Source organism: Varanus komodoensis, unplaced genomic scaffold, assembly GCF_004798865.1.
Source record: "Varanus komodoensis strain SLA01 unplaced genomic scaffold, ASM479886v1 scaffold5, whole genome shotgun sequence".
Lineage (NCBI taxonomy): Eukaryota > Metazoa > Chordata > Lepidosauria > Squamata > Varanidae > Varanus > Varanus komodoensis.
The window spans coordinates 4,436,157-4,455,880 of NW_025336087.1; the positions used below are offsets into that span (position 1 = coordinate 4,436,157).

At 39.4% G+C, this 19,724-nt stretch overlaps 2 protein-coding genes across 3 annotated transcripts in view; one reads left to right on the forward strand and one right to left on the reverse strand.

Moving 5' to 3' along the window:
• The window catches only part of MTREX (Mtr4 exosome RNA helicase), a 53,034-nt gene extending 37,492 nt beyond the window's left edge, over window positions 1-15,542 (forward strand). Inside the window, exons 14-22 of the mRNA XM_044446118.1 lie at window positions 1,867-1,995; window positions 4,275-4,385; window positions 6,078-6,266; window positions 7,240-7,403; window positions 9,307-9,412; window positions 10,653-10,709; window positions 11,285-11,447; window positions 14,793-14,897; window positions 15,256-15,542. Of these exons, the coding sequence (XP_044302053.1) occupies window positions 1,867-1,995; window positions 4,275-4,385; window positions 6,078-6,266; window positions 7,240-7,403; window positions 9,307-9,412; window positions 10,653-10,709; window positions 11,285-11,447; window positions 14,793-14,897; window positions 15,256-15,308 (1,077 nt within the window). The 3' untranslated portion in view covers window positions 15,309-15,542. The remainder of the gene's footprint in view (window positions 1-1,866; window positions 1,996-4,274; window positions 4,386-6,077; window positions 6,267-7,239; window positions 7,404-9,306; window positions 9,413-10,652; window positions 10,710-11,284; window positions 11,448-14,792; window positions 14,898-15,255) is intronic.
• Window positions 15,473-19,724, reverse strand: part of PLPP1 (phospholipid phosphatase 1) — a 98,724-nt gene continuing 94,472 nt past the window's right edge. For both annotated transcript variants that reach the window (XM_044446271.1, XM_044446270.1), the window contains exons 5-6: window positions 16,403-16,579; window positions 15,473-15,869 (exon numbers count right to left, since the gene is read on the reverse strand). In XM_044446271.1, coding sequence (XP_044302206.1) covers window positions 15,738-15,869; window positions 16,403-16,579 — 309 coding nt within the window. In that variant the 3' untranslated portion in view covers window positions 15,473-15,737. The remainder of the gene's footprint in view (window positions 15,870-16,402; window positions 16,580-19,724) is intronic.

Here is a 19,724-nt window from a genome sequence, read left to right on the forward strand (position 1 = left end):
GGAGGCCCTGGCAGAATATCCCCTACCTCTCACTTAGCCTTGGTCTTGGAGCTGAGTCAGTGTGCCATGCATTTCCACAGAAGATAGTATTTTCTCATGCGATGTAGAAATAAAGAGCCCACTTGTCACCTGAATCTGTTACGCACAGCCAGGAGGGGGCTAGAAGCTAAGCAGATAAATCCCCCAGTAATAACTATGCCCTTTACCTCTATTTTTATTTTTATTATTATTATTATTATTATTATTATTATTATTATTATTAGAACATTTCTATGCTGCCCCTTGCCGAAGCCTCAGGGTGGCTTACAACACAATAAAATACAATACAAAAATAACAATATAAAATTAAAATTAATAATATAAAATAAATAAATATAAACGATATAAAGAAGTTATAAAAGAAAAGAAAGGAAAAGTCACCCTGGCCAGATAAATAAGTAAATATTGTTAACAATTTAAATGACGTTTAAATAAAAAGGTCTTCACCTGGCGCCGAAAAACAAATAACGACGGCGCCAGGTGGACCTCTCTGGGGAGCATATTCCATAGATTGGGCACCACGGCAGAGAAACCCCTCCTCCGAGTACCTACCCTCCTAATTTCTTTCACGGAGGGTTCCCGGAGAAGGGCCTCTCCCGCAGATTTCAAGGGGTGGTTGGGCATGTATGGATGTAAGCGCTCCTTCAGGTAACCTCTACAGAAGACTTTGCCCAAAAACCCAATTCAAGTGTAAAGAAATCAAAGAACTGATGGTTTCAGCTTTGGGCAGAAGACATTGTGTGGGTACCAGTCTGTCCTCTCATAAACAACAGAGGGATAGAGTGGATGTACTTTTTTTTTTTTAATTGTGGTGGGGGGGTTAGTGATACATTACTAAGTTTTCCCCCCTTATTGCCTGCCTATGTTTTTGGTGCAAGTTTTTAGTCTTTTCTTTTTTCCAAAATGGGCAAAGCTTACATTTTCTTAAGGAAATCTTGCTTCAAAGTCCTTCCTTGACTGTACTAGTTACTTACTTGATTTAGTGGTACCTTTCCTGATCTGCAGCAGTAGACCTGCTATCTAAGTTTCTATTATTGTTGTTTTCAGTAACCCCCCAATTTGACTCTCCTGACTTTTTTTTCAGTTTCCTTTATGCTAGTCTCCACATAGCTGAAAAGTTACCTCTTTTAAAGTCCAACATGTCTCTCTTAAATTTCCTTTGTTATGGTCCACTTACATATAAGTTGAATTTCATAGCTGTGTAATCACTGTTTCCATTTGATTCAACAAAACATATGCCTTGCACCAGGTTCTGGACAGTGATTAGGATCAAGTTACCTCTCCGGTCAGTCTTGTTGGCTGGCTGCTTGTTGACAAAGAGGTGTGAGAAAGAGTATATACTGTGTGGTCTGTATAATTGTGGAATGTAGGAGTCCCCCAAACCTCCAGACTATATTTGAGGGGTGTGTGGAGATTACAGGGTGGGGAAAAAACTGTAAAGTTCAATTTTGCTAGTGGCTTCTATTCTGCTGGCAGAGGGACAAAGTTGGATTCAAGCGTATGGATCCAAGGAAAATCCAAACATTCTTAACTGTTACTCTTTGGAGTATAAGACCATACATAGACTTTTTAAAACAAGATCCAATGGACCACTTCATCATAAGCCTTAATCAAAATGAACATGAATATTTTCATGTATACACAAGAAGTGATAACATTTTTATATAGAATTGTATAGTTTGATATCAGTTGGTTTTTTAAAATTCTGTGGCTGAAGGAGACTCTGGTACAGGACTGACTTGTCATGCATTTCTTTCTTTCCCCTTCATTCATATTAAAGAATGGCTTCTTACACTTGCAAACCTTGATTTCTTTCTACTGCTACAGCCAAACTCTGGTGAACTGGATCCACTATATGTTGCTGAAGTTCTTTTGCACTGTAGCAAAGAGAGCTTGAAAAATTCTGCAACTGAGGCTGCAAAGCCAGCAAAACCTGGTGAGAAAGGGGAGATGCAGGTAAGCAACTTGTTTTGCTAAAGATTAATTAAAGATCATAAAGCAAAATCTTGGTGGAAAAATACTCCCCGCTTGCCCTGCAGCTCTTCTAATAAGTTACCGTCAACAAGTTAAGGTGTCAAGTGAGCACAGGAAAATCAGCATTCAGAAACCTTTCTCTTGATGTGAGCAACATAAAGAGCAGCATCTCTTCCCCTTGCAGTGCATTGCTGAGCTCTCCTCTGGGAATGAGACCCCAGAGGACAAGTAGTAGGACAAGCAGGAAGCATTAGATCAAAAGCATATGCACTCACACACATTCACATTCCCACAACATACATCTGTCCACCCTGACACACAGGTGAGGAGGGCTTTTTCTTGTTGCCTTCAGCAAGGGAAACAGTTCCCTTCTCTCCCTCCCTTCCTCCCTCATACAATTTCCCTTCACTTTACTCCAATAGTAGAGTTGACAATTCTGTGGAGTTCAAGAGAAAAAGTCTTTTTGCTGTAATGAAGCTACTCCAGTTGTTCCTAAACTAGGCACAGTCTGTTGTAGAGCATTGCTAGAAGATGCATTTGGGCCATCCAAAAGCTTTCTGTTTGAGACAGATTTCTTGGATTTATCTTATCTAAATATCTAAAACTGATTGTATTATTTATTCTTGCAGTCTGCCATTTTCTTTTAATTAATAAATAACAATTAACCAAAAAATACAAATTAAATAAGTTAATAAAAGTGACTGTTAAATATTAAAATTTAAATTAGTTTTTAAAATAACAGTTAAATAAAAAAGTTTTATCCTGGCACCAAAAAGAATATAAACTTGGTGCCAGGCAGACCTCTCCAGGGAACGCATTCCATAATCTGATTATGGAATCTAATCACATATTAGCTGATGTGTTGGACATGTTGGTGAATGCATTCACATTCCTCTGCATATTGCAGAAATTTGAATCAGGAATGTGGGTGCATAAAATAAATTTTTGAGATTGTGCTGTGAGAAGATAAACAGTAGGCTCTGTAGCCATAAAGTAACATTAAATCTTATTCCCAGTGGAAGAACTGCTTTAGTACTTTGCAGAAAAAATGACATCACTGTGGCATGTTAAAAACTAACTATGACCCCTTTTACTTTACATGACAACCCCTCATGTGTAACTATCCGTGGTCAAAATCCAGATTGCTTTTTGTAGGTTGCATGTTTTTTAAAGCAACCTTATCTAAGAACACAAGGTCTGTTCTATGGATTGTTTTCCTTATGGAATGTTGTCTCATCCAAACTACCATGAATGTAAAGAAAAGCAGCAAGCAAGGTACTTGGCAGGAACAGCAAAACCCATGCCACTTTTGGCAGTCTTCCCTGTGCCATTGTTTGTGATAGTCCATTCAAAGTGTCTGAGGGAGGAAGGGTACCCTTCCCACCTCCCCAAGTATCTGGAGCCTCATGAATAGGTAGAAAAGTTAGATGTACCAGAATTTCTTGTGGGCGGGGGGTGGGTGGGGGGGGGGACTCAAACCCTGAAGATCTTGCTGCAAAGTGATGGAAAGGCACCTCCTCCCTTTTGAGAGCAAAGATCATTCTCATCTTTACTTCTATTGACAATATTTTTCAAAGCTGACAGAAGGAAAAGTAGGGAAAAAACCTGCTTCTTACTTGGAGCCTAGCTGAGTCAATGTTTGGCCTTCACTCTGATAGCAGGAACTACTCAGGCAAGAAAAAATCATGCACATTTGGGGTGAATAGTTGCTTTTTACCATTATCCTTTTTGCCTTTCACCCTTTTACCAAAGGGCTGGCCAGCCAGTGCCAGGCCCACAAGGGTGCTGCCTAGGCACTTTGGAGAGATGTCACTGACTGTTAATTCAGTGATCGCTGTTCACCATCACCCAAAAAACCAAAAGAAGGTTAAAGGAGGAATGGCTGCAGTGAGTCTGAAGATGCCTTGCAGTCACTGTAGGGAGAGGAGATACGGTAGCTTTAGGTGCCAAGTCCCCTGGGATACCAGCTGGAGGAAGGAGGGGGAAGCAACCTATTATGAGCTCAATCATCTGTTGGGCACACTGAGGGTTGCTCATAAAACAGCCGACCTATTGTGCCTTATTGTCAGAGGGGGTTAGCATGACATGTGAATCTTTGTAATTATTATATCATTATATCTGTATTCTAGTTCATGTTAGAAAATGTGCTATCTAACAGTGGGATTCCATTACTATTGTTCAGTTTGTACAGAAAATAATAGGGCTATTTTGCAATTTGAGACTAAAAAGTGCCTTTTTACCTGCCTCTGACTTTTAAATAGGTTGTTCCAGTTTTGGTGCATCTTCTGTCAGCAATCAGCAGTGTTCGACTTTATATACCAAAAGACTTGAGACCTCTTGATAATAGGCAGAGTGTATTGAAGTCAATTCAGGTATTGTGCTACTACTGTATCTGTGGCTAGCAGTAACTGTAAGTTTTGCTATCCGTTTTGGCTAATGAGTTATAAACCCTGTAAATTAACTTGCCTGCAGAAGTGAATGGCCTTCTGTAGGCTGAATCATTGTATTTCAGAGGATGTTTGTACGCAGTTCAGGGTATTTTTTCATAACCTAAGCTTTACAGGTGCTTCTGCACAACTTTGTCCTGGAGCTGTTTTGATAGATTCTTGGCCTTGCTTTAGATATGCTCTGCAACATACTCTGGAGCCTTCCTAGAACAGGCGTTCTTAATCTGATATCAGGTGGGCCTGGAATTACATGCAGGGGCACGCCATTCCCCAACTTACAGTACCCAGGTGGAAGTAAAGTATTCTGGTTGTGCCAGAGCATATTTAGGTATGTCCAAGCAAAGGGGTTGAACACTTAGGCAACCAACAGGATCCAATTTGTTTTTATTTACTTAACTTTTGTGCTAACATATTTTGCACCATCCCAGTGTTCAGTATCTTACGTGCCTTGCATGATAACATGGCCAATGAAATCCATTTCAATTCCAGGCTGTAACCCAGCAAATTGTGCAAAAGGTGGGAGGGGAATGCTTCTGCATGACATTGTGTAGTATTAGCAAGCATTCAGACCACTTCTCGTACATCATAGACGATAATCCTTACAATACCACTCTAAGACAGGAGTGAACAACTTGGGCTTGGGGGGTCATTTTTGCCTCTCCATGCTCACCCCCAAACAATCAATTAAAAATTGCATTTGTAATCATTATGAAGCACTAAAAGAGTCAAATCTAGTTTACAAAAAAGTTAATTTTACCCTATTGACATTTTGAATGGATACTTTTTTCTTCATATTTTCTACTGGGTCAAGGACTGGATATCCCACCTACTCCCCTTCCTTCTGAAAACCCTTCCTCTCCTTTCAGAAGAGGTTGATTCTCACCCTCAACTTGAGAAATCTCACTAGGCACAGTTGAACAAGCTTCAACAGCTTTGTACCCCCCCCCCCCCGCTCCTCCTCCTCTACAGAATCCTCTGATGGCTCTCACTGAACAGTTTGCTGTGTGAGAGAGACTGGCCCACTTTATGCAACTATTTCAGAAGGGCAGGGAGGTGGACTGTGAAAGAGAGATTTGCACACTAACAATGATTATGGGGTACATAAGCAGTGGCCCAGTGACTCTGTGTCACCCTTCAAGGCCCTTGCTGTGACCCCCCCCCCCCAAGAGCAGTCTGATTCCCCTCTACTTGCCTGTTCATGCCACTTCCTCTTCCAGAGATTCTTATGTGAATCACTCTTGCCCCACCTCTGCCAGCAGTGAGGAAAGAGAGGTCCATATCAGGATCAGCAGCATTTGTGCATCTGCTTAGGGGCCCCAAGCTAGCATCACTTTGAGCTAATCCATAATAACAGTAAGATTTGAATGGTGGATTTCCTGACTGTACCATGCTATAACAGTTCATAAACATCTGCACTATGCAATGATGCTATATAGTTTCTCTCTTTAGTCCAACGGCTTCCAGGTGTGTTGGGTAAAAACATTCATCATCCCCAACCATTGTAGCTAATAGCATTGATGACTGTTACAAAACCTAGAAGGTGCTAATTTGGAGGTAGCAGTAAGACTAGGGGAGAAATGGCAGAGCCTTAAGAATTGTATTTTTCTTTCTTTTAAGGAAGTACAGAAACGATTTCCTGATGGAGTTCCTTTGCTAGATCCCATTGATGACATGGGGATTAAAGATCCAGGTCTAAAAAAAGTAATTCAAAAAATAGAAGCATTTGAGCATAGGATGTATTCTCATCCACTTCACAATGATTCTAACTTGGAAACTGTGTACAAACTTTGTGAAAGAAAAGCACAGGTAAGGGACATCCTTCTTAAATGTATTAATTCGGGAAGGAGCATAATGCACGTGAGAGCATCATGCACATGAGAGCATGTGATTTGCATGCAGAAAGTCCAAAGTTCAGTCTCTGGTATCTTTAAAAAATGTTTAAAATAATCATGTAGAAAATGTGGAATGCTGGGCTAGATGGAGAAATAGTCTGCTCTGTTACATTATGTTCACACTCAAAGCAAAAACAGAGTGCTGTCCCCACTGTTTTTTCACAGTTTAAAGTCGTTTTTGTTTGTTTGCAAAAAAGATTGTTGCATTGTGGAGGCTTTTTGTTTTGGGTTTGGCTAATGCTATGCTAGATGGGACATGGTGGGAGTTGTAGGCCCTTTCCTTTCTAAGCTTCCACAGAATTTGGGCTATTTTGTTAGGGTTGGTAACAGGGCAAGGGCATTATTTCTATTTTATTTACTACACTTCATTTGGCATTCTCTCTAATACTGGAGATATTTTCTGAGAGAAAGTGAGGCAAAGCATGGAGGTGGGAGCTCTGCACCTGAATTCAGCTGCTCACCTTGCAAGGACAAGCCTCTGGATCAGATAAGGATGTAGTTGTACCTGTGTTTTCCCTCTTCCCTGGGGTGCATAACTTGACTTACTTCCTTGATGGAAGGCATCTTGGTGTGGTGTCTCTTCTTTATCAGAAGCTGATCTGCTTTGTCAATTTTTGGGGACTGACATGGAGAGTTATGACTGAGTTTGATTTTTTGAAACTTATTCTGGCTCTACAGTTCTGCATACTTTTTTGCCATTGAGAAATATTTGACTTTGTTTCCCTGTTTACAAAGGTTTTCTGAACTTACTTCACAGATATGTGGCCTGTGGAAAAATGGAGATGAAAGTTTTACATTCAAAATAACAACTCTTCTTTTTCATTCAGAAGGTGGAGTTGAAAGTGTCAGTGTCTGATTTCACATAATGCCTCCATGCCTATATTTAGATTGCTATAGATATTAAAGCAGCAAAACGGGAACTGAAGAAAGCCAGGACAGTTTTACAAATGGATGAGCTCAAGTGTCGTAAGCGTGTTTTGAGAAGGTTGGGTTTTGCAACCTCTTCAGATGTCATAGAGATGAAAGGACGAGTTGCTTGTGAAATTAGCAGGTAACAGATGGCACTACAGTAACCAATGTTTTGTAGAACTTTTGGGTCTGTGCACATTGCTGCTGCTTATCTTGGGCACAGTGGTCCATGGTGTTGGACTCTTGAAGAATGTCTTATTAATACATCTCAGGAAGAAAGGAAAAAAACACATTGAAGGGCTTCTTCTTAATAAGTTGTGAAAGAAAACACAACACACTGACCCCATTTTCATGTAACAGCAAATTAGCTGTGTGCAAGCAGGAGTAAGTGATCCCACTCACTCCTGCCAGTTCTGGGTTGAGTGCTCACAACTGGAATTAAGTGCAAACCTATCGACCTATTAGGGACCTTCCTTCTGAGTAAGCATGCACAGAATTCTACTGTAAGGCTGAGTCCAAAGTACTATACAGCCAGTTTTGTGGGCTTTGGCTTGTACTTTTCAAACAGGATCCACTCGACCCCTCTCCATCCCTCTGCAAACTTGTAAATAGAAGAATCTTTCTAAAGAAATTTTTGAGATGACATTTGGGGTGCGGGGCGGGGCTCCTTTCGAAGTAAACCCAAAAATTCTACTTAGTGCACCCCAACCCTTAGGCACACCTAATGCAGCTCTTTAGGTTTCAGCTTAAATAACCAGTTTAGAAACTTTCCAAAAATCAAGGCTTGTGATAAATACCTTATTCGTTTATGGAGGAACAATTATATGTTTCATATATACTGGATACGATCTATTTTAAATAATCTGTTTATACATGGTAATTCCCTCACACCAAGTACTCACAACCACTTGTGGTTCAGCACCATTAACTGGTACAAGGGAGCTGCAAAAAAGGACACAAATGAGAAATCTTGATGAACCTTTATCATCAATGTATTAATTTTTGTAAGTAAAGTAATTTTTGTAATTAATTTTTGATAAGACCTTTATTATTATGAAACTGCCTAAGGCAAGCAATCTGTATTCAGGACTTGAAATTCTGTAATATGTGAGGTTTTGCTACATTATACTAATCAGGTCTGAAGACTAAATAGATGATGTTGCTTGAGAAAAGCAAGCCATCTTGGTTTTTAATTTTACAGAATTAACTAGTACGGCAAGCTATTTTCCCTTTGCTGCCTCCAATCCTCTGGAACAAATTGCTGGGCACAGGGCATTACAGCTCCCTGCTTTTGGAACCCTTTTTTCAGTGAGGAAGCTGGTAGGTTGTTCCCTATGTAATTGGCTTCAACAATAGTAGCCATTAGAGCAGTGATTTCCAAAGTGGATGGTGGAAGGATCCAGTGAGGTGGTGACTGGTTGTTTTTAAATTTGCAGTGGAACATTAGACATAACACGAAGAAAGAGGCATGGGAGCACTAGGGTTGTTGCCCAGGTGGAAGGAAGGCTGCAGCCTGAAAACGTTTGGGGACCACTGCATTAGAGTCTTAGCAGTCATCTAAAAGCTTGCTATTTGGCCTTTTGTATATACCATGAGCAGTACTTATCTCCCTATACACTTGCTTATTTTATGAGATAAAAATAATATCTTTATTATGTTCTTTTAGCAAATTCTCCTCCAGCAAATCCATTCTAAGTTTCCAGGTTAAACCATCTTAAACCTTATTCCCTTGATCTAATTTCTCAGGACCTTTGTCATCTAATGGTATTTCATAACTTGATAAATGCAGGTTATCATATATGCATATGATGTGGTGCAAATACATATCTTGATATGATAACTACAAATGCTAGACATGGCTTGCATCTCTTCTTTGTGTTTCTAATTGATAATGCAAGGAAGCTTTTTGCCTTAAAGGTCTTTTATTTCTAAACTTTTTTTGTGTTTTGAACAAAAGTTATTTTGCTCCATTTAAGAAAAATTATTTTAATTGTGGGAATCTATTTACATTTTTCTAATACTGCTGATTTCTTTTGCTCTTCTAGTGCAGATGAGCTGTTGTTGACTGAAATGATGTTTAATGGGCTTTTCAATGATTTATCTGCAGAACAAGCAACTGCTTTACTAAGCTGCTTTGTATTTCAAGAAAATGTAAGTTAATTTTGTATAACTAGAAAAGTAATTTGATCTGTCGTAATTTATTTCAAGGGGGATAAGTCGTGCTGCTTCCTTTATAGTCAGAAAAACCATAGTGGCTAAAATAGTAATTATAAACTAATACAATCTTAGATCTCATTAAGCTAAAAATATGTATGATAAGCAGGATCAGGTATTAATTTCCAGGAAGTGCAAGAGGTGCCAAAATTTTTACTGAGTTGAGATTTCTGCCTAATGAATTAAACCAGAAGAAGCATTAAGGGCAAAGTATGCATGTCAAGGAGGCAGATAGAAGCAGGTAGAAGGAAAGTAGGTAGATGAGCAGGAAGTTAGATGTCATTCATAGGAGTCAGTATGAGAAAAACCTACTGTGAACATTAATTTTTATTTATCTGTTAAATTTCTGTAATGCTCAATAGCCAAAGCTCTCTGGGTGGTTCATGACTATTTTTGCTGAATATATATTTTTTGCTGAATATATTTTAGTGTTATCTTTCCTAGATCATAAAGTGTATTGTAGGTTCTTTACATCACTGTGGTCACGATTGAAACAGTCTGAAACATGAACAGAAAGAAAGCTTTTCTGTGCATACAAGGAACTTGCCAATTTGCTTCCTTCCCCTTGCTTTATTGTTCTTCATTACATTATACACAGCTCTTGGAGGAGTTCCATTTTGTGATGAACATGAGGGGATGTAATGAGAAGTGAAGGGACACATGAAACAGAAAAATGACAGCTGATATCTTGGCCAATATTCAGTAAAGAAAAATGTATTATTTAATAATCAAAAGAAAAAAATATCAAAGCACTTTTGGTTAAATAACACATTTCAGTGATAATGCTTTCATTTGTAACCTTTGACTATTATGTTAAGTATTTTGTAGAGCATTTAAAAATGGAAATGTGCTGGTAATGTTAAGGTTTGCTTTTTGTTCCAAGTTGATGTGTAGTATTTTGTAACTGGGAAGTATTTGACCAAAAGAAAGACCAGAGAAGGCCATATTCTGCAGTGGATTACATTGCAATTAGTAACTACGTGTTGCTTTCATAGGAACCTTAAAGAAATGTTAATGTGAACAGAGTCCACCAAACATTGATCATGCTGACCTTCTGCCTGTTTCAGCCAGACTTTCTGCACTAGTTACATAGCAGAATACTGGAGGAAAAATTAGAAACATTTTAAATTTAAGTGAAGTGATTAATTCATTAATACTTTCCTCTTCCTTTTTTCAGTCCAGTGAAATGCCAAAACTAACAGAACAGTTGGCTGGCCCCCTCCGTCAAATGCAGGTAAACCTTATCGTGCAAAACATAGATTGAATTAACAAAAATGACCTTGCCCATTACTCATGTGCATTGCCAATTTCAAACTGAAAGGTCAAACCTTAATTGTTGGATGCTTATTTTTTTTCAATAGGACATTTTCTTACCATAATGTGATTTTAGCAGCCATTCTAGGCTAGTTGTCCCTTTGTTACTCCATAATCAAAACATTTTCTATTTGAGAGACTACATTGGCATAGCTCTTGATGTGCCCATCCTAAATCCATTGTGCAAGCATGTTAAGCTTTGCAGTCCTATCTCTTGGGGTGTTTGGCATTATTTAATCTGTATTCAATTTTAGTATCTTTATTGGACTTCACATTTGAGAACCATTGGATAACTTAAGAGTGGGAGGGCCTATTTTTTATTTTTTTTGTTAGTAAGAAAAGGTGTTTATGTGCCAGTGAGCTTCATGTGAAGCACTCTGTCCAGCAGAAGCATATTTTGCTCTAGTTTTGAAACATCTGTGTGCTTCAGGAAGAGAGTTTTCGTTCTCGTTTTGTGTTGATTTTAAATAAATAAACTGCTTTGCTTTTTTTAAGGAATGTGCAAAAAGAATTGCAAAAGTATCAGCAGAAGCTAAATTGGAAATTGATGAGGAAAATTACCTAAACTCCTTTAGGCCTAACTTGATGGATGTGGTGCACACATGGGCTAATGGAGCAACATTTGCTCACATATGCAAAATGACAGATGTCTTTGAAGGTAACTCTATTTGCATTACTTGTGCTGCTTCCTAAATAGAAGATGGTAGATAGTATGATGGAGTTTGTTATGCAAGATTAAACACCACTCAGTTGTCTAACAAGCTAAAGTGTTGCAACTATCTGAAGTGATTTGCCTTGAGTTATGTTAATTATTTGCATTTCAGAACTGTGAAAAGGCTTGTGAAGCGTTCTGTAACCAGTATTTAATTTTAAATGACTTTAGTATTCAAGCTCTAAAGTACTGTGCAGGTTGGTTTAGTCTGAGATTACAGTTGTACTGACTCATGACTTGTATACCTAGACACCTACACCTGATTGTAAGGATAAACTAACTTTCTCCTGCTAAAAATATCTTCTCTGTATGGTATGTTTTGACCATATATAAAAGTAGATGGGGTATGCCAACATTAGAAAGTGCAGAGATCTCATGGGAGAAGATAAGCAGATAACATCATCCTGTGGGCTATCTAGTAAGGAAAATTTTGCTTATTCATTCCTACCACTTGTATTTGAGGCAAAGGCTTCAAGGTTGTAAAAATGTTGAGAAAAGTATCAGACTTTTCATTCTGTCTCGCCATTGCACATTTTTATGGGTTTCCACATTTTTCAGGTAAGGGATATTAGAGCAGTAAGAGACTAATTTGTAGCAAATACTGGCTGGAAAATTTAAGTGCCTGCAGAACTCACCTCCATTGAGGCTTCCTAACTGGGGGCCTATGAAAGAATCTTCCCTGTCAGTTCTGCTCTGTGCATGCCTTCTGTCCCATTTTCTCGCCCCATGCTGCAAAGTGATGGTGTTTCCTGTGGCAACGGTCGCCTTGAAAGCAGTTGTGGATGGTGCAAATGACAAATAGCTTCTTTGCAAAGATAGCTGTAATTCTTTTAAGGATCGTGCAATGCTATGTGAGTGAAGGCTTCTGTCCTCCATTTTTTTTCTAGAGAGAGTGCAGGATGGCAAAGACTACTATCCTATACAAAATTACATGACAGTTAACTTCACTGACCCTAGTAGGACTTTGGTCCAAGCACACACAGGGATGAAGTGTATGCCTTTCTCTTGCAGGCCACCCTTCTCTAGCTCTAGCGTCCCAGGCTGGTGCATGCAGTATTTTTAATATGCCTTCACCACTATAAACATAAAGTCTCTGTAGATACAAAAGTTGTTTTGAGCTATTTGAATCAGTTTTATAAGAAAGCATTGAGTTAGGTTTGTGTGTGTTTCTTGTCAAGTGAAAGTGCAGCTTTATCCTTGTTACATATTCCAGTGAATGCACATCTAGCTTTCAGGAAAAAGAGGGCATAATATGTAATCTTTTTTGCAAGCCATGTAAATTACTTATATGATACTAAGGCTAATTTTTTAATTAACTGGAGAGGTTATCCTCACTGCGATCATATTTTGAGCGCATTATAAGCATAAAGGCTGGCAAGAATCTCTAGAAAACTATTGTAAGACAGTCAAGGAGTATGCTTGCTTTGCATTTTGAGGTAATGAAGGTCCCTTAACATAGTTTAAGCTAGTTCCAATAGAAAATACCAGTTTTAGTACCTCACATCTTACAGTGCACCTAAACAACTGGAAGTTACAGATCCCCCCGCCCCATTATATCCCCACCACCGTCATTTTAATTTAGGTAAGACTATCAGTCATGCCAAAGCATGGAGAACAAAAGAGTCCTGAAATCACTTTGTCAGATAAACTGTTTATTGGTTGTAGTGAAGCAGTCAGTTCTCTGGATAGTTGTACTTGCAAATGCTGCCTCAAACTGTCCCCTCTCTTCTTCCCTATGCAAATAAGTAGTAGAAATTCTTTCCCATAAATGAACTCTTTGCTGCTAGTAAGTAGACCAGTGCTGCATGCTGAGCCAAGTATCTTGGCACTGAACGTTACACAGGGGTAGGATAATTAAGCTCTGTAAGCTGCCCACAAGAGCAGTTTCCATTGCCAGGGTAGAAATTATATAAAACACAGACTGTCCATAGTAGCATAAGCCCAAACCACCATCACATTTGTTTTGTGCTAACTCTGTGTAAATGGTACATTCTTCCTTTCCTGTGGAAGATAAGTCACCCGTCTAACACAACGGGTTCTGCATCCAAATATGGTGAACAGTAATGCTGATATGCACTGCTCTGTTTGCCATGGTAAAGTTATCGAAGTGCAATTTCAGTACTCATGTATGCAGGTCTGCTGTATTTTGGAGAAAGAATGGAAAGTGCAACCTTTACATAGCTCAATGTGCCTAGCGAGGACTGACTGAATAGGTTGGCAAATGGAGAATCTTTGAAGTGAGAATATTTTACATACATGCTGTTATAATAAACCTACACGGAAGCTTCTGTAGATGTCAGCACACTGTTGATTGCATTTTCATAACAAGGCTCATAAGCAGAATTCAGTCTGTCCCAAAAATGATGGTTTGTTCAGAGTAATAGTCATAGGAACATAGTCATTCCTTGGAGATTATATCTTAGCCTCCTCTGGCTCAGACTTATGTCTTTTTGGTAATTGACTGCAGGTGGCTTTTTATGAGAGTCAATGAATCTGGAATCAGATTTAATTTCTCAATGAGACTTGGCTGATAACATGGTCCTTGTTTCTTTCAAGTTATAAACTGAGAAGGAAAAAGTCTCTGCAGTTCTCCAGGCTGCCCTACTTGTTACAATACTGCTATGTATCCATCTATATACCTCAGGATGTTTTTGACAAATGCATAGTATTTTTCATCATGTTTACACTGATGTAGGAGAGAATAATCTTGGTTCACCACTGATAGGTATATATCTATGCAATATTAGGTTTCCTGCATTTCCTTCTTCTGACACAGAATAAGAAATCTCCTAGTAACCAGAAAAAGAAGTCTTACTGGAAGAGTTAAATCAGTGCAGTAAGGGAAACTTGCAGGTGATAATTAGCCAGAGCTCACCATTTTCCAAGATTTGTATGTGAGGAGAAACTACAGGCTAAATAACTTTGCATATTTAAGAAATTATTCAGCCCTTTTCCAATCTGCTAACATGTCAACTTCTGACAGTCCTCTCTGATCATGCCTCAAACAAAGGTGGAATAGGATAAATGGTGATGCATCTAAGAGGGAAGGGCCAGCCAAAACACTAAAAAGGCTGCAACAACACTACCTTCATAATACAGCTTAATGGGATTCCCTGCTGTAGATCAAGAATGTGTTCAATCTGGTGATCATCACCTTGGAGGAAATTGTAGCCCTACTGATGTTACAGGCCTGGTTGAGTAGGTGGCTATCAAATTACTTTATAGTGACAGCCTTCTATCCCTCATTAGAAAAGGACTGCTTTAATGTAAAGTTATATTTTACCCATGTAGGGAGCATAATTCGATGTATGCGGAGGCTAGAAGAACTGCTTCGACAGATGTGCCAAGCAGCAAAGGCCATTGGAAACACAGAACTGGAAAACAAATTTGCAGGAGGTTTGTATGTACAGTATCTTATAAATACATTAAAAAATGCCAAGTAATTTAAAAGTGCTTGGCTATAAGCCATTGTTTCCCTTTCGAGCTGAATCTAGGCTCCATCTGCCTTTTATCTGCTACGACCCAGTTCTTTAATGGAGCAGATCACAGAAAGGCTTTCAGTGTCTCCACAGCCCCACCAAAATAACTGTGTAAACTTTTGAGTAGGGAACTGGAAGAAATAAGCATTTTAAAGATTTGATACTCACAGTTAAACATGTGTGCATTGTTAATGCACCCTATCTTGCTACTATTGGCAGAGTGTACTTGGCTATAGTCACCCTTATGACTTGAGATCCCTTTTTATCCTCCACAGGCATTACCAAAATCAAGAGAGACATTGTGTTTGCTGCAAGCCTTTACTTGTAGGAAGTGTTTTCTTGAAGTGGTGTGTGAAGAGTACTAGCATCTATTCTGCCATGAAGATTACCATTTCTTCCTCTTTCCAAGCAAGACAGATGCTTAAATTTCTTAATTTGTATGTATTTCAGCATGAGCCTTATACTAGCAAAGCATATTACATAAGCCATTGCTGTTTGTACATAAGTATTATCACATTATTTTAATTAAAAAAGAGCCAGAATACTGTGTTTTTAAAGCAAAGCTTGAACCAATAGAAATTTGAAGTTTTTGGATACATAATTGTTACTATATACATGTAAAGTGAGCATCCAAGAGGTATAGCAGCAGCAGTCCCTTTAAAAGGCATTTAATTTATTTTTTACATAGGCCAGAAAGACTTGTGAAATTTCCCTTTTAGAAAGCAGGAGATTCCACAGGGAATAGCTCTTGAATCTGTCATGGCTGGTGATTGCTGCCATAGTGATTTCCATTAGTAGGTGTCTCATGTAAAGTTGTATGCGAATCCTCCTCCTCCTTCTGTTTAAACGTGCGGCCTCGATCTTTGAAGAAATCAGATACGTATACAGCCTGGAAAGACAGAGTAGGTAGTGTTAGGCAGTGCACGACTACTGGATCAGTGTCACTAAACAGAGTGATCTCTCAGCGAGTGCTGCCTTCCCTGTGCAGGTGGCAGGCTCTGGTGTGCTAGTCGTCCAGCACATTTGCTGTCGGAAGAGCAAGGGCGGGGCATAGGTCTGGCAACAGCCACATGGACCTTCATTTCAATAGAAAGCCTTTTTCTTTTCACAGCAAAGGAAGTACACTGTTTAACTGACTAGGAGGAGAAGTGTTAACAATGGGGACAGTGAAAAGGTACACAAGATGTGCTCTTGTTTTCAGTTCCATAGCAACTTCCAGCTTTATGTAGATGGAGCTAATTTCTCCTTCACTACATAAAACTATAGAAGCTGCAGACAGAACACACTGAACTAGTCTGAGTGGATGTGAAGTCCCCTTCCCTGTTGCTTCCTTTGAGAATTAATATCAAAGGACTGTAGAAGGAATTAGTTTGCCACAAAGCAGAAGTGACTTAATCATAGGGTAACTCTGTATGGACTTACAATAAGTACGGCTACCAATGCTCCCTGGATAAGTCCGGTCAGTACATCGCTCCAATGGTGCTTGTAATCAGAAACACGGGACAGGCCCACATAGATGGATGAAGCAATAAGACCAAACTGTGCTGTGGGGCGCACAAGTCTTGCCCAGTCACCTTTCATTCTGGCCTGAAGATAAAGCTGAAAACAGAACATGTATGTTTAATGAAAGTACAAGAGAGCTGCCTTTTATAATTAGCACTTAATCATTCGAGAGTAGTAATTCACAGAAATGTGTAATTAATTGGCATTACGGAAGTAATTTTTTTATTCCAGCCCCCAAAGAATGAATGTAGAGAGAACTGAATTACAGTGCAATTCAGCATTTGACATTATGCAACTGAGGCAAGTTTTACAGATTCCCTTTCTAATGAGCTTGTAAAATAGATTGCAGTGCTGATATACATTATACAATTTTAATCTAAAAGATGGGTAACAAATTTTCATAATACATCAGGGGGTAGTGATGGACTTCAACCAACCATTACATCAACATCTATGAGTGGATGGATCCATTGAGTAGATGGATCTATGAGCAGGGTATGCCCTAAAACATATTTGCACTTTGAAGTATTTAATACCCAGAAGCAACACACAAGCCCCATTGTGGCTCCCCAAAGCCTTTTGTGGTGTCCCTCCACTGCTGCTGCATTTGTTGCTGCACTGGTGCAGCAACTTCTCCCCCTGCAACAATTTGGATGTAAAACAAAAAGGTGTGCCCCCCCCCCCCACACACACATTTTTGCCACCACTGAATTGCTGCAGTCCATTTGAGGATAGGTGCAGCTTCTGGGGAGAATTGGCCTCCAGATCCCCTGGAGGTTGCCTAGATGGGACTAATTTCATATTTAAAGAATTGATATAATTCCCTGCAATAAAAATTCAAGGTGGCCTTCAAATCAAATAGAAAATATAGAGTAAAACAATATTGAAATAAATATTAGTAAATAAGCACAGCATAAAATAATATAGATAAAACTGAGTGTTAAAAACCCTGGGAAAATAGAAACGGTGCTGCTGGGAACCAACCCATCATCTCCAGGGTGACCATTCACAAGCATGGTGCCACTCCCAAGAAGGCCCCCTTTCCATTACTATGGCTCCTGGAGAAGGGCAGCTTTCAACAACACTGAACTGAAATCTACAAAGTCTTGCACATGCAGGTTAATTGTTTAATGCATATCCCACACTGGATAACAATGGCCCAGCTGGCTGAAGAGGAACTGCAGCTTCAGAACTATGCTCAAGACACTCTGAGCGACATATGACATTTGGGCTACACTTGCAAACTGAGAAACTCCTGTTTCAAAGAAAATGTAACATCACCCAAAACAAAACTGAAATGACTTGCTTGAACAGTCAGTAGTATCTTCTTATCTAAGATGAGTTTACTGGCCCTCAGTTCAGTACTGATCCTAGTTCAGGGGTCGGCAACCCGCGGCTCCAGAGCCACATGTGGCTCTTGAACCCCTCTGCTGCGGCTCCATCGCTCAAAACACGCACCATCACAGCCGCTGATCTGCTCGAAGCTCCACTCAGGAACACAGCAGCGCTAGCTAGTTAAGTAAATCAGCTAGTTAAGTAAATCGCTACATTCCTCTGCTAAACAAGCTTCCTGCAGGCTCTCATGTTACACGAAACCCTGCTGAAAAGATTCTCTTTGTCCCAATGTAATCTCCTTCATCTGAAGGTTAAAAGCTGCGCATGAGACCTGTCACAATTCACAGCACTGTTTATCTGCTAATCAGTCACTAAACACACCTGTATCTCCCTGTGGATCTGCACCGATTTACTGAGTGCCCCCCCCCCCGTAGGCCAACCATGGATAAATCGAAGAAAAGTTTCTGAAGAAAACCAAACATTTAATGATAAGTGGGTAGATTCATTTGCTTTTACTGCTGATGAACTTAAGGGGTTTGCTGTTTAATGCATGCAGCCCTTTACCACTGACTTTGACTCTTCAGGAAGCTGTTCTCTTATTCAAAATATATGAAAGGAGACCTACTAGTTTATAATGTAAGATTAAAAATAACAGTTTTTACTGACTGAACAAGAGCTGCAGCTAAATCATAAAGAAGATATACATAGCATTAAGGTAAAAAACGATATATGCAGTGTTATCTGCATTTTAGATGTCAAAAGGGTTTTGCAGCTCCCGGTGTTTTCTTTTGTGTGGGAAATGGGTCCAAATGGCTCTTTGAGTGTTAAAGGTTGCCGACCCCTGTCCTAGACACTCCTAGACACCACTTTAGCTCTTCCACTGCATCATCTTAATCAGAGGTAATAGAGAATAGATCTGGGTATGGACATTCAATTCCTTATTCACACAGATGTTAAACAGCACTGGGGACAATATGGAATCCCAGTGCCAGTTCCACAGGGTCAAACAGTAGTCATCCCTACCTAGCATAGTCAGTGGTGAGGGATGACGGAAGGGCTTAAACTGCCCAATAATCACAGTGGTTGCCAAGAGTTTCAGAAGAAATTGCAAAGTCATTCATCATGAAAAGGATCTAAATAACTGGACTTATTCAAGTTTAAATCAAGGTAAAAAAAGCATTCATCTGCTTGAACATCTTAGCCCCAAGAAGATTAGCAAGCAGATGATTCTAACTGCCACTTTCTTGATGCTTCAGGATTAGTCTCACACATTCTTTCAAGGTGATTAGAATTGCTCTCTCATGAGGTGGCATTTGCTATTCCTTGCTCCTTGATGTTACAGACCGCAAGGTACAAACATTTAGGTGGTAGGCTTATCCCTGTCAGTGGGGCACATCCATGAACAATGGAACCAAGAGGAAGGCATAAACCTGTCAATTCACAAGTGTCAGCAACTGGATGGGAGGCAAGTTGTGGTCCACACTTCCAAAGACAACTTCAAAGGCCTGTGTATCTATAGGTCCTAACTAGAACCACTGGATTTGTTTAAATGGACACAGAACATGCATTATGGGGTAATAGGTGCTGCTTTCCAATGTTAAATATGTGGGGAATGTCTAACCAGTTTTCCAAAGTAGCTATTACATCATTGTTCTGGCATTCAGCTCTTCTGCTATAAAAAGATTGTCTGAAGTTTAATGCTACATGAAGAAACTTTTAAAGAACCAGATTAAGTCTTTCATAGGCAAGTTCTACTCCAGGTATGTTTGGTTTAAAAGTTTCCAGGTTTGAAGTTTATGTTATTCCGCAGACTTGTTTTTATATATGCGCACACATATTCAGCTTCAACAACAAGCATAGGTATGCCTGCTATTTAACCAATGAAGTTCAATTCAGTAAAATTACA